The sequence below is a fragment of the Dipodomys ordii genome, unplaced genomic scaffold, assembly GCF_000151885.1.
Source record: "Dipodomys ordii isolate 6190 unplaced genomic scaffold, Dord_2.0 Scaffold72, whole genome shotgun sequence".
NCBI lineage: Eukaryota > Metazoa > Chordata > Mammalia > Rodentia > Heteromyidae > Dipodomys > Dipodomys ordii.
The window spans coordinates 9,132,860-9,148,323 of NW_012267288.1; the positions used below are offsets into that span (position 1 = coordinate 9,132,860).

The window sequence follows — 15,464 nt, forward strand, 5'->3', positions numbered from 1 at the left end:
AAAATTTATAAAAATGACTTGCAGCTGGTGCCCATGCCCGTGGCTCACACCTGTAGTCTTAGCAGGGGTGAAGGGAGCTGGCAGGAAGAGGGGATGAAGATCAGGAACAATCATGCCTTAAGACCAGCCCAGGCAAAAAGTTCGTGTGACCACCACTTCACACAGTAGCGAAGCACAATGGTACATGCCTGTCAATCCAGCTATGTGGGACATAAGATAGCCCAGGCAAAATGTTTCAATGTGGCTCAAGTGGTAGAGTGCTAGTCTTGAGCTGAAGAGTTGAGGGACAGCGCCCAGGCCCAGAGTTCATGTCCCACAACTGGACCCAAAAGAAAAAGAGCTGGATGCATGGCTCAAGCAGTGGAGCACCAGCCTCTCAAGTGTGAAGCACCGAGTTCAAACCCCAGGTTTTATCCCCAACATTTGGAATGTTGCTTTTGCTCTTGTATTTTGGCACTCTGAGAATTGGACACGTTTGTACTTCACATAAGAGAAGTAGGAAGAGTGAAGCACTCTGCTGAGCCTTATTTAAAGCAATAGAGATCACCCTGACACATCTGTATCATTTAATATGCAGCAACAAAACAAAAGCAGGAGAGAGTATATGCTCTCTGCCCTGAGATTTTAACATTTGGGACTTTTTTTTCAGGTTGATGCATGGATGTTATCTTCATTATAGTCTAGTGTTAGGGCTGGTCCCTGTGTCTGTGGCTGTACCTCTTGGCTTTCCTGTGTAACCTACTCCTGAGTTCTTGTTTGGTTTCTTCCTCAGAATAAGGAGTTTGTGTGTCGGGGACATGACTATGAGAGGTTGGAAGCCTTCCAACAGAGGATGCTGAACGAGTTCCCCCATGCCATCGCCATGCAGCACGCCAACCAGCCCGACGAAACCATCTTCCAGGCGGAAGCGCAGTGTATCCATGCCTAGAGCGGCTGGGTCCCAGTCAGGCTGCTCCAGCTGTTAGCTACAGGGCGTTTTCTTGCAGGGTTGTTCAGCCACAAGTCCCTTTTCAGTAGATTCTTACCCTGATCATCTTAATTTTAGCTTAGCTCATTCTGCACAGAATGTAATTGCTCTATTACAGTGTCAGTTGAAAAGAAAGCCCTTAAAGATCCCATTAAAGAACCTTTATTTTCCTTTTAATTAAAACTCCTTCATATCTCAACCCCACCTTTGTTTAAAGCTCCTTTTTAGCAATTTCCCCTAGATTCTTTTCCTAGCCTCCCTGCAGGAAATAATGTCCATTCAAGGAAGTATAGGGATCATGGGGTCATGATATTCATTATTCATCCCTTTTTTCCTCTTAGTGTTTTTATTCTGAAATGCAGAATGGAAGAGAAAGAGGAAGTTCCAGTAACTTTCATGGGGGGGGGTACTCCTCACTATGACAGCCCTGTGTAGCACTTAATGATCACCACCTACCTTACACTCCCACTGTCGTCACAAAGAAACCCAGGTAGAGTTGCATAGGGATTACAGACAGGACCACATGCCCAGTGCTCCTTCTATCTATCAGTCCACCTCCTCCTGCAGCAGGTATCATACAGAACTCATGAGATGCCTGTGACAGTTACAGTTCACCCTTCAAAATAGAGACACAAATGCAAGAGAAGGAAGAAATCACATAAGAAAGAATATTTGTCTGTCTCTCTTTGAGAGGAGAAGGAAATGCATACATACAAGTAAAGATGATCACCTTTTGAATATAAGAGTTTAAAATAACCACAACTGAGAAAGCACTCTGCTCATCAATACCTGCGTTTGGGAGAATGCGCACCACAGTTGTGGGCCAGGTCTCAGTAGCACAGGTCACTGTCAGTCATTGTCAGTGTTCTAGTTTCTTTCTTTGGTCATAGGCCTATGAGGCTGTGCATAACATCATAGATTTGAAAGGGTTTATGCACACACTGTATTTATGTTCAACGATGAGTCTGAGTACCTACGATTCAAACCATCCCCACCTACCCAACCCTAAAAATACCAGTGGTACAAAGGTTCACCTTGTCAAAATCTCCTAGCAAGAACTAATTGAAGGCCTTCAGTTTGGAACATAGTATGAAATAAGTTCTTAGCATCATCTTTGTCAATTTTTTAAAAATGATTTCAGCGGTACTGGAAACACCAAATTGTTACCCACCCTCCCCTGGACACAGCTCAGCTCAAGCCAGACTTCTTTGAAATTTGCCAAGTCCGATTCCCTCCTTGACTCTTGAATCCTAGATTTGCAAATATATGCTGTGACTCCCATACCAGAGAGCCAGGAGGTCCTGCAGAGAGAAGGTGTTCCAGACAACATCAAAAGTTTCTATAAAGTGAATCACATCTGGAAATTCCGCTATGACAGACCATTCCACAAAGGCACGAAAGATAAAGAGAATGAATTCAAGGTAACAAGCAATCCTTGACATTCTCCCTCCTCTGTGCTCTACTAGGCTGTGGGCTCCTTGGGGACAGACCCTTGGTAAGTAGTTATTTGGTATAGCCCCCAGAAGGGACTCTGGGAATCCTATAGTCTAATGGGTCTTCAACTGTACTGTATAGTAGAGTGGGGCTTTTTTTTTTTTTTTAACCAAGCAGACTTTTGGCCTCCAGCTCAAGAATTCTGAGTCAGGATTTCTGACTTAGAATCACTAATTCTGGCATTAGAAATGTTACCCCCCCACTCAAAAAAAATAGTAGACCTTAGATCACTCTTTGTGAACTCTCATGGTTGAACTGAGTCTTCTCATCCATTGAAGTTGAAACCATTGTGGAAATCTCATAATATGTATTCTAGACATAAGTGAGTACAAGGAGTGAAGAAGACAATGAACAGGGAAAAAGCAGCCCAGAGTCAGAGAATAGGTTGGATAGGTTGGTGGTTTGGTATGGTCCACGGGGGGGTTTGCTGCTCTTTTTTCCCATTAGAACAGCATGAGATTAGGATTTGGGAGAGGACCCAGAGCAGAAGCCTCACATGTGTTGCCTGCTCTCAGTAGCTAGAATTTGCCTTGTTAGTTCAACATGCTTCCAACCAGAAGGGATAAAAGTTCTCATGGCCCCTACTTGGGCAGAAAGCTGCAGACTGTTCAGCAAAAAAAATGTGATCTTCCTTCTCCTTGAAAAAAAGTGACATAGATAGATATCCAGATAGATCTCTAGTCAATCAGTATTTGCACCCATACCAAAACTGCTAAGTGAACTCCTTGGCCTCATCACAGATATTCCCTCCTTAAGTTGGAAGTGTTCTTTTAATATTATTAGCCATGATTGCCTAGTACTGACACTCCTGGCAACCACACCGCACTCAATTCTCGGTGCTGCCCGCAATAACTCTAGTAATTGCTCAGTCAAGAAGTCAGAAAGGGAGTCTGGGATTGTTTTGCAGTTTCAATGGGGCTGAATAAAGAATGAATCTTTATGCAAGCCGATTTGATGGGTTAAGTAGTAAAGCAAGAGGATCATTGGAAAAGACCATTGAAATGATACTGAAAGGATCATGATGGCTTTCTAGTTCTTTCTGGACACTTGTCTTTTTGTCCTCCACTGATCTAATCAGTATATGATGTAGTTCTCCACCAAGTCAAAGATGCACTGGATTCAAACAGCTAGCTTTGTCCAAGTCCTCCACCAACTCCTCCCAAAAGGCTAGCACTGGAGCCTCTATCTTCTGACTCCCCTCCCTGTTGCTTTTTCCACTATCCTACTTTCCTCGTAGCCATCACTTTAAATATTCATCAACAACATAGCAGCATTGGGGAAGGGAAGAGTAAATCTGGCCTCTCCTCCCTGAGCTTCTAGCCTTCACAATCTGTCTCCAAACTATCCTTCCCCAATTCAAGAAACCAGTCCTCACCACAACCCACTCACCCGTCCTCTCCTCCTCCTTCTCCTCCTCCTCTTCAGCTCCAGCAGCATCCAGCTTTTCTTCCTCAGTGGCTGTGCCCTTTCACAAGCCACTCTGTGTCTACGGGCTGCTTCCTACTGCCTGTGAGCCTCTACCTTCCCCCAGCAAACCCCTGCACACTCTTCAGCATGCAGCTCACATGCCACCTCCTTCTCTTGCATGGATGCACACTTGTGCACTCCCCCCCCCCACACACACACCTGAAACTTCCCTTTTTCTTCTCCCTGGGCACCAGTATCTGCTTTCCTCCCCATTACCACTAGAACACCTTCTCACAGGGATTCTGCCATAATGATCTCAGTAGCTCTTGGCTAATGCAAAAAAATCCTTCCAGTTTTTTTTTTTTGGTTGTTCTTTGGATAAATGGCATGACTTCAAGGAGTTTTGTAAAGTTGCTGTCCTCTCCAGAATACATTTGCCTTAAATAAGAAAGATGAGGCATAGATACCCAAATCTCATCAACAAAAGAAAACCCTGTCATAAACAGCAGCTGGTACCCAAGGCAGCTGTGGGTCATCCTGTCCTGAGGCATCTCATCCTGATGAGAAGGAACCCCTGTTCTAACATATTGTTGCCCCGGGATTGAGCGGTTTGGGCAGGCCCAGGGAACTGGCTACTGGGACGATGGCAGTGAAGAGGGAGCCAGTTCTAGAGTGGGTGTCACTGGGACTCTCTAAGTAATTAGAATGCAATATTGGGGCAAGTCAGGTGTCTCCTTCAGGGTTTGTTGTTTTGTTTATTTGTCCCATTGCTGAGGTTTGAACACCAGGCCTCATGCTCTCACTAGGCTTTTTTCTTTGTGGCCTGGGCTCTATCATTTGGGCCATGCCTCTGCTTCTTTCAGGCATAGAAAGATTGAGCTACTGATGTTGTGCCTGAAGCTCTTTTCTTTCCTTAGGATACTGTTGTTCTAACCTTGTGTGACAAGCTCATAAAAGTACTGTTAGCTCTTTCAGATAAGAAGAACTGAAGCTTGAGAAGTGAAAAGAGTTTTAAAAAACCAGGCATTGGTGGCTTGTGCCTATAATCCTAGATACTCAGGAGTCTGAGCTCTCTGGATAATTTTACAAAGCCAGCCCAGGGAAGAAAAGTCCACTCAAAAACCGGAAGTGGAACTGTGTCTCTAGGTGGTAGAGTGCTAGTCTTGAGCAAAAAAGCTTAAAGACCATCCCCAGGCCCTGTGTTTAAGCCAACCACCACCAACAACAACAAAAAGAAAGAGTTTAAATTGAAATTTTGGAGAAATAGCAAATAACATGACAGCCTGTTTTTGTATTTTGATGCTTCCTTTCTGATGTTGGGGCTCATTTGTTCTGCATCGACTTTTTTTTTAAGTTTCAGGCAATATACAATGGAGTCATGAATATAACTTCCACAGCATCTTACTGCGATAGTTTCCTGAGAGAAAGCCTGAGAGAAATGAGCAAGCCTCGTCATTGTGCCATAACCCAGTGCATCTTGGGTAGAAGAAGAGCATCTTGGGGACTTAATTTGTATTATTTTTCAGAGTCTCTGGGTGGAGAGGACATCCTTATACTTGGTGCAGAGTTTACCTGGAATTTCCCGCTGGTTTGAAGTGGAAAAGCGAGAAGTGGTAAGAAGGATCAGAGTTCATTTGTTCTCAAGTGCTTTCTCATCACAGTTGCCCATCTGGGTCAGGCCAAATACTAATTGCTTCTGCTTTGGATTCGAAGCCCCTGGATTCACTTCCAGTAACTTAGGAAATATTTATTGATGATATTCACTGCTATTAAGAAGCCTGTAAAGTTTAGCGTTAATATTCTAGTAGCCCAACTAACTAGAGGAATTCCTGGGAAATAAATGTGTTTGTAGCATGCAAAAAAAAAAAAATTAAAAGATTCTCACTCTTGGGTGAAAACCTGGAGTTTCAGCTCTCCTGATGCTTCTAGATAGCTACATGGCCTTTGCTGCCTAACCACCACGTGCCAACTGACTTCCTAGCCTGTCTTACTTAATTATCATCTCAGAGTTATGACATATGTTTTCTTTCCCCAGCTTTCTCATTCTCCTTTACCAAGAAGTTAAAAACCTCTGCTGCCAGCAGTCACACAAAAGATGTCCCAAAAGAACAGACACAAACTCAAGATTTTTCTGAGTCCCAAGCCAGTTTTATTCCTCAATTCTAGCCTTGGTGTCCTTATAGGCAGTAGGAAGCTACTATAAAGCCCCAGCACAGTGTCTCACAAACAGGGTCCAGTCTGGGTATTTTGTATTGGAAGGGATGGTGGTATATTAGTAACTGAGCAGCCCAGAGTAGAACACCACGTGGAGATTGGCCTTACAGTCACCTCAGCACTCAGGAGCCCTTCGATTGTCAAATATGCCCTCAGCACTGATCCCCATTGTAAAGGAAAAAACAACTAAAGGCAGTTTCAACCAGAGTGAAACCCCCTACCCTGCTGTCTCTACTGCTCTCCAGGCTGAGAGCACCTTCAGTTGAACCACAGCCCCACAACCTCATGACATCTTTTCCCCCTCTCTTGAGAGAGCCATCATGGCTGAGACCGGCCCTTTGATTACCACCATCCTCTGCCTGAAAGAATGTGGAAATAGAATGTAACCCATTCCTTGTTTACATAAAGGCCCCACCATATTATTGAACAAAGAAGGTTTCTTGTCTTTCTACCCAAAATCTCTCAGAAGTGAAACATCAACTTATCGTGTTCAATGAAGCCAAGGACTTGATGGGATTTTTGTTTTGCAGTGCCAAAGAATTAAAGGTTCATTAAAAAAAAATCAAACTGAAGTTATCAGATTGCATCAGTACAGTGATGTTCCTATACAGCCAAGGGTCACCAAAAGCATGTTACTTATATGGTTTACCCTAGTGCCTTCCATGGAAAAGAGGTGGCTGCCACACAGTGCTCAAAGGGTCTTAGTGTGGTACTTCTCACTGAGCAGCAGGGGCCTGACCCACACAAGTATTCTTAATCATCCTTTCCCGTATTAGGGATTCACAGAGCCTTTTCAGATCCGTAGAGCTCAAGGTATTAACTTCTGCAAGGTCATACCAATGCTCCTGGCTCTTAAAACATCACACACACACATACACACACTCACACACACACACAGAGTTAATGAAAAGTAACATGCTGGTAATAATAAAAGGAGCTTTACTAAACACCACCTTTCAAACATCAGCTGCCTACTTTATTAGAATATGTAATCTTCTGTTCTGTCAGAATCAATCAAACTCTCTTGTTCCCCCGAGCACTGCCCACTCTTAGAAGGCTTGGTGGTGTTCTTTTGTTTCTGCTTCCTGGAACATCTGGCTGTCTACTAAAGTTACTGGATTTTTGGTTCAATTCTTGTTGTTGGAAGTCTTCAAGAACAGGGGCACATAGTAGATGCTCATTAAGCATAGGAAAAATGAATTGAAATTTCATATTTCTAACAGGTAATACCAGAATCTGAAAACCAGAAGGTATATTGCTGTGACTCTGGAGTTTATTTGCTTATCCTCCTGAAATCTTCTAGCAGAATGCTATGCATTAACCTTCTGTCCTTTAGAATGAATCTCATGTTTCACTGAAGAAATATTAATGCAATTGATTAAAAGACATGCGTTCTCTATTACCTTTCTAAAATCTGAAAAGATCTGAGTTTCAAAATAAATGAGCATCAAAAGTTTCAGATCAGAGTCTCATATGTAGTCAGACCTATTTTAAATCATAAACTCAGTTTTGTTAAGATGTAATTGAACTATTCTTTCTTAGGATTTGTAAATGTATTGATTTTTTTAAACCTCCCAACTATGTTTTTTTCCTGGTACAAAAGTAAATCCTTAAAAATTCTTAAACAAGGTATTTTGTGATTTGGAATCCATAAATAATGGCTCCTTAAAATTCAGCAAGAATATTGTCACATCTCAGCCCTCAACAAAGTCAATTTTCAAAATACACCCAAAATCTGTTCTTCAGCCCCCACCATCAGCGCCATCTACTGGTCTGTTACTGTACTGTACACTAGGAGTGGCCTCATTGTCCTGCTATACCTTTATCCATTCAATCTCTTCTGAACTGGATAATCAGGCACCAAATTTTAAACTTAAGTAACAGCATATGAATAGGAAGAAAATATAAAATGAATTTGATTCACCTATCAGCTTACTTCAGATGCTAGGGAAAAAATGGCTAATTTTAGCTGTACTTATACTGAAACAGATCTTAAACATTATCTACAAGGATTTCATTATGTGTACTTAGAAAGTAATATAGCCATAATAACACTATATTATCCAGAAGGCCAGCAATAATTCGTTGGCCATAAAATATGTAATATTTATTCATGTTTCACCAAGACACTGCTTATGTTTTTTACTGTCTCACAACTTTCCTTAATCTGTATATTCCCATCACATCAGGTATTTTGTTTGTTGATATTTTACTGAAGAAACAAGGTGGCTTCTTATGAAATGTTCCCATAAGTCTTCATTTTGTAGAGTGTATCCCAGTAGGGTCATTTAACTTGTCTCTCCGTGGCCTATATTTCTTATAAATTCGTGGTTGTATCTAGAGATAATCTCCACTTTATATAAAGTGTGGTAGCAGTAGTGGTATTATATATTTCTTGTTCTCTGTCTCTCTCTCCTATCTTCTCCCTTTTCTTCTGCCTTACTCTCCCTCGCCCTCTCTTTCTCTATTTAATTTTTCAACAAATGCTTTATTGATATAATGAAAGACAAAATACTATTATCTTTATTCCTCACCTGCATCAATAGTTTTCCTGTCATTGTAAAGCTGTCATACTCAATCTCAATGCATCTAATGCAATATTTTCCTCAACCCCACAGGCTCCAGTCCCTTCACTGACTATCTATCATCTGCTTGGGTCATTCAGGAGAAAAACCTTTGATTGCCACCTACCTAGCAGCATGTTCAGAATTCATTTTGTGTAAAATACAAAAAAAATTGTTTAATTATTCCATTAGTCCAGGAACTCCATATGATCTTATTCCTACTTCTCTATATATGAGATTCAACATTTCCATCAATGGAAATTTTCCATATTTCTTGAGGATTTCCAAAGACTTTTGAGCATCTTTCTTATAAGCCTGTGAGAATTAAACAGGCTCTTTAAGGTAAAACTTTCTGCATGGCTCAGTTCCCAGCGCATGAAGAGATTCAGTGTAATCCCCTTGCTCTTAGTTCATAGAAAGTGGAATTGGGGAAGAATAAATGCGGTAACTGTCCATATTATTTAATAGTCTAGGAAGAGACAAAATAGATACAAGAAAGTGCAATCAGGAGATGCTAGGGTGGCTGAGAAGTAGGGCTGAAGAGAAGGCATTGCTCCTACCAGAAGAAAACAACCATGGGCACCATCACACCAGAGAAGCAGCCACAGAGTACAGTTAGCTTTGACTCAATAATCACCATAGGGACTCACAGCAGTGAAGGCCAGGGATAGAGCCCTGGGTGTGCTAAGGCTAGTTGGAAATATAGGTCAACAGCCTTTGGAGGGTAGGAAGAACCAGAAGGCACCAACTTTCCATGCAGAAAGACTACAGCAACAGCGTGGCTGTCAACCACCAGATCCATGGAAAAGTAGACACCATTCCAAAACCACTTTGGTTTTGCTTCCTTGTGAATGGCTTGACACATGTTCCAAGGCACCTTCTTTTGAAGGTTGAGGGCTCTCATTGTATGAAGGACCACATGATTCTGGTTCTTCCACAGGGCAGGCTCAGTATGCTTCATATATATATATGTATATATAATATACATATATATATATGTAACTATAACCCCTCTGTACAGTATCATATATATATTATACTGTATGTATATATGATATATATGATACTATATATATGATATATATGATACTGTACAGAGGAGTTATAGTTACATCAGTATGCTTTTTTTGGTGGAAATGATGTGATCTTGTTTGAGAGACATATATAAACGTAAGGTCAGATCTTGTTAGTCTTTACCCCAGAAAATGGGTGAAGCACTTCTTGGCTTTTGTACAGTTAGATGATTGGCCTTGATGTAGCCAATTATATGGTTGGATGCTGCATCTTAGCCTGGCAGCTTCCACTTTATCATCCTCCTGTTGAACTAATGGCTCTCTAGTGACATAATCAACATGTATACATGAGCTTGAAGTCCACACACACAGACACACACACACACAGACACACACACACACACACACACACACACCCTTTCACTTAGAAGAGTGAATTCAACAGTGGCTGAGTCAATCTTTAAGTGTTTCAAATTGAATGTTCAATTTGAATGTTCAATCACTGGATCCACATGATACATCCCCCCACCCCCGCCCCTGGCTTCAGCCTGTACAGATGTTCTTAGAGAACTATCTAGCAGCCATTGTTGTCCACTCCTATTCTCCAGCTCTGACTTCATCAGGCATGTGATCACATGATCGGGAATCAAATCTCTGGATACTGCTTTGCCCTGCCTCCCACCTCTGTGTTGGCCTTGAGGTCCTCTTTCAAGAAGTGGCCGCTTGAGAGATGCTAGAGGTCAAAGTACAGAGCAGTGCTGAGGCACATGGTGGTCTTGCTGGAGCCTGGCCACCTTGGAATGACAGCATTAAGGAGTTGGGAAGCCATAGCCTTGGCAAGGAGACAGATGGTGAAATAGGCAGCCTAGCCTCTTTTCTGTCTTTTTCTTTCTCTATTTTTGTGATAATCAGTTATTAATTATCATTGCCCAAATTCACTCGTCTTGCACAGATAAAAATGGTGATATTTTATCATCCTATCTTTGTTGACTTATTGGAAGACTTCTGTTAAAAGAAATCTGATTACCCTGAGACATCGAAAAGGGAATAGAATGTTCTGTTCTTTCCCTGTATCTGAAGTTTCCAAAAATCACTTGGTTGCCAAGCACCTTGCAAGGGAAACCAGAAAATCACTTTGGTTTTGTTTGGTTGGTTGGTTGTTTTTTTGTGTTATTAGGAGATCCTATACTTGATTGATTTAATTGCAATTGTTTGTTATTCTTATCCTTAAATGACTTATTCATATTCAGTTGTGTCATCTTTGCATATTGGGAGCTTCTTTGGTTTGCCTCCTGTGTGTTTTTGACAGTACCCACCTAGTCTTACAAAGATCAGATTGTCAAATCAGACATGTAAATCAGGATGCTCACTTGAAGCAAAGACTTGAAGACATCAAGTAACACACACCATGTCCTTCAACCCCACAACAATAGTTGAACTCAGAGTAACAGATGACCTTTCTAAGTGAGTCACAGGGCTCCTCACAAAGGGGGCACATCTAAACTATGAAATACAGATTAGGCGACATTCCAGCTTCTCAGTGACATTCCCTAATCTTGCCTTATGGATTCTGAATTCATTTACTTGAAGAAATCCTTTGATGCGTGACTTCCTACTAAACATATCCTGAAGATAACAACTCTTTTTTTTTTTTTTTTTTGTTAGTCGTGGAGCTTGAACTCTGGGCCTGAGTGCTATCCCTCAGCTCTTCAGCTCAAGGCAAGCGCTCTACAGCACCAGTTCTGGTTTTCTGGTGGTTTATTGGAGAAAAGTTTCACGGAGGAAGTGGCACTATGGCTCAAGTGTTAGAGCACTCGCCTTGAGCTGAAGAGTGCGGGCACAGCGCCCAGGCCCAGAGTTCAAGCCCCATGACCGACGGAAAAAAAAAAAAAAAGAGTTTCACGGACTTTCCTGCCCAGGCTGGATTTGAACTGTGATCATCAGGTCTCAGCCTCCCCATCAGCTAGGATTACGGGCGTGAGCCACCGGTGCCCAGCAAGATAACAACTCTTTATCCTAGCAACTATCCTTAATCTGTTGACTTGAAGGGTAGAGTGACAAGGACAGGTGCATTGAGACTTTCTGTGCCCTGAGAACATTACCCTGGAAAGAGGACCATGGATCACAAGCCAACTTCTTTCTTGTCTTCTTCCCACATTCTTTCCTTACTTTCTGGTTTGACAAGATGTTCCATACTCACTTGTACATCTCCTGTCCTAAATGTGAAAAGAGCCATTTCTTTTATTGCTCCTGATTGGGTTTTTTGTTGTTGGTGTGGTTTGGTTTAATTTGGGCCTTTCCAATACTAGGGGCTGAACTCAGGGATTTCTGCTTGCAAGGTAGGTAGTCTACTATTTGAGCCACATCTTCAGCCTTTTTTATTTATGTTTTGAATCGAGTCTTTTTTCCCAAGCCAGCTTGGACCACAAATCCTCCTACTCCTACTTCCCAAATAGCCAGGCTGACAAGTGTGTACCACCATGCCTAGCTTTTTATTAGGATATGGAGAAGGGTCCACAAACTTTTTTCCCAGGCTGTCCTCTAATTGTATCCAATCTATCTTCCAAGCAGCTAGGATTATATGTGTGAGCCACCATACCCAGACAATTCCTAATTCTTCATGTTAAAATATCCAAAGATGGGGCTGGGAAGGTGGCTCAGTGGTAGAGCGCTTGCCTTGCATGCCTGAGGCCCTGGGTTCGGTTCCTCAGCACCACATAAGCAAAAAGAAAAAAGCTGGAAGTGGCACTGTGGCTCAAGTGGTAGAGCGCTTGCCTTGAACTGAAGAGCTGAGGGACAGCGCCCAGGCCCAGAATTCAGGCCCCACAACCAGACCAAAATATATATATATATATATATATATATCTCCAAAGATCCCATTGCGGACTATTATTTGATAGTGATTCATTTTTGGAGGAAGAGGGGTTGTTACCAGGGTTTGAACTCAGAGCTTTGTACTTGGTCAGCTGGTACTCTTGCCACTTGAGATATGCCTCCAGCCAAGCTTTTTGCTGATTATTTTGGAGTCAGAGATGGAGTCTTGAAACGCTTCTGCCAAGGCTGTCTTTGGATGGTTATCCTATGGATTTAGAGTTTTGAGTAACTAGGATTACAGGCATGAGCTACCAGAAGACAGCATGGATAGTCTCAACACATCTTTGACTGTCTCCTCACTGTTACTTCTCTTGGGTAATGAAGGACAGTGATAGAACTGGTAGATCTGATCAAGGCGTATTAAATGCATATTTAGACAATCAAAAGAGTGTCCTCTTGTACTATTTACTTATTGGTGCTATTAAAAATGGAAGGTGTAAAAAAGTGAATTAATATGTCAGAAGATAGCCCCAGTTGCTCTTTGACTCATGGGTTGATAATGGGTTGTATCTTCTTAGGCCCTGTGTGGAGGAATCACTGTCCTTACAAATACTTATTTTCCCAGCATCATCCCAGTGACAGACCTGATCATAAATGAAGCTCAGAACCTGTACATATGCTCACTGGCATTGAATTTCTTCCTTTGTAACAAGTGGCCATTTAAATCTTTTGCCTATTTCTATTATGGTTTTTGCCTTTTTAAAAACTGTTTTTGTGTTGTTTTTATTGCATATATTAATTGTGCAAAGCAGTTTCAGGTGGTATTTTTGCACATGCATATAATGTCATTTGATCATTATCATCCCTTCTATTTCTCTTTCTTAACTTCTCCTTTTTTCACTATTGTAGTGTGTTTCATTCTCTTTTTTTATTTTTTATTGTGAAAATACTGTACAGAGGGGTTACAATTACATGGGCAAGATAGTGAGTACATTTCTTATCAAGCATTGTTGCCTCCTCCTTTGTTTCCCCTTCCCATCCCTTCCCAGCCTCCCCTCGCCCCCCCCCACCCAATCCTCTCCCCCTCCCCACCGAAGTTGTAAAGTTCGTTTTGGAATGACAACTTGTACTTCTCATTGTTGCAACGGGTCTACCTGTATCCTTATTTTCATTATTCTCTTTATGGTTCAACCATATTCAGCCCCTTCACCCTCTCTTTTCACCCTCCCACTTGTCCTCTATAATCAGTCTCCTTGATATTCATTTCTTTTTTTCCTTAGACATAGATTCTACCTATGAGGGAAAACATGCATGTCTTTCTGAGTCTGGTATATTTTTATTTAATACCATGATGCTAAAAGTTTGTGTAATCTGCACAGTGCCTTTTTGATGGTTACATTTACTGATAGATATCTTCTCATATGATCTTGTTTATCTTCCCTTCTCTTTATAGTATCTTTAGTACATATTCCTAGAACAATATCTTTAGTACATATTCCTAGAACAATGTTTATATTTTGGCAAGCTTTCTTTTTTATTATTATTATTATGTTTAAGTAATTGTACAAGGAATTTGTCACTCAGCTTTTATACAGTTAAATTATCCTGGATTTTTTTCGGTGTTCATTTAAGATAGACTTGGCAACCTTTTAAAACTCTTAATTTGTTTCTTTCACTAAAAGAACCAGCATTTAAATGTGCTTATTGTAAATCTGAATTACCTTATCACTGGGAGCTTGCTTGTCAGACTTCTTCTAAGGGATTGTCAATGACAATATCAGCCCAATGGCATCCATTTGAAGAGAACTTTTTATCGTTTTCACAGTTAGATCTTCTACACAGCCAGTAAGTCATTATGATTCTATTTGGCTCCACTTCAACAAATGGGTCCTGAAGTGTTTATATAGCATTATCTGGTTGTCTGTAACTCCCAACTGTGTGCCATCCCGTACCACCTTATGGTACTCTTTTGTGTGCATATGGGCCCTTATGGGCATATGTCCCCTACTTGACATCAAGTGATACTTTGTTTCCAAGAAGCACTAGAAATGTGATAATAATATTGAACATCACTGTATATTTAGTTATTCAAAAGGAAACTATAAGACACTCAGATATTATTTTAAGAATAGATAATAGATAATAGAATGGATAACCACTGATTATCCAAAGCCCATTTCATTTGAATATAAAACTCTGCTCTTTGCAGACCTTACTAATGATCAGGTCACTTGGTCTGCCCACCCTTGTCTCTTCTCCAGGATGGCTCTTGATGGAGACTGGTGGATGTGAGGGGAGCACGATAATGCAGAATATGGGTTGTCTCCTCTGTCTTTCTTGTCCCTTTGTCATCATTGTTGAGTGCCACAAAAGTCAATATATATGTGTGTTCATTTGCTTCTCAGGTAGAAATGAGTCCTCTGGAAAATGCAATCGAAGTGTTAGAAAATAAGAATCAGCAGCTGAAGACTCTGATTAGTCAGTGTCAGACTAGACAAATGCAGAACATTAACCCCCTGACCATGTGCCTGAACGGAGTCATTGATGCTGCTGTGAATGGTGGTGTTTCCCGGTACCAAGAGGTGAGGATTAAGGACTGGTGTTGGATGGAAGTATTCTTAGGGTTTGGGACTCTCTTCTCAAAGTATGTACTCCATATCAACGCATAAACAAATGGCCATAATTGACACAAATATAGCCCTTGCCAAAATAGAGCAAAAATGATTTTTCCAACATGTGATATTTTGGGAATAAGTGTGTGTGCGTGTGTGTGTGTGTGTGTCTGTGTGAGAGACAGAGACAGATTTGGATGAATGAGAGGCTAGGATTATGCAGTGCCTGCCTAAAATAATTCCTCTGCATAAAGGTTCATAGGCATAGAAAAGTTTGATTTTGTGGCTGGGAAGGTGGCTCAGTGGTAGAGCACTCGCCTTGCATGCTCAAGGCCCTGGGTTCGATTCCTCAGCACCACATAAGCAAAAAGAAAAAAGC

General features: G+C 41.3%; 1 protein-coding gene across 1 annotated transcript in view; it reads left to right on the forward strand.

Annotated features, from left to right (window-relative positions):
* Nucleotides 1-15,464, forward strand: part of Dock4 (dedicator of cytokinesis 4) — a 421,543-nt gene that overhangs the window by 388,186 nt on the left and 17,893 nt on the right. The window contains exons 39-42 of the mRNA XM_013024050.1: nucleotides 773-914; nucleotides 2,222-2,388; nucleotides 5,395-5,481; nucleotides 14,879-15,055. Of these exons, the coding sequence (XP_012879504.1) occupies nucleotides 773-914; nucleotides 2,222-2,388; nucleotides 5,395-5,481; nucleotides 14,879-15,055 (573 nt within the window). The remainder of the gene's footprint in view (nucleotides 1-772; nucleotides 915-2,221; nucleotides 2,389-5,394; nucleotides 5,482-14,878; nucleotides 15,056-15,464) is intronic.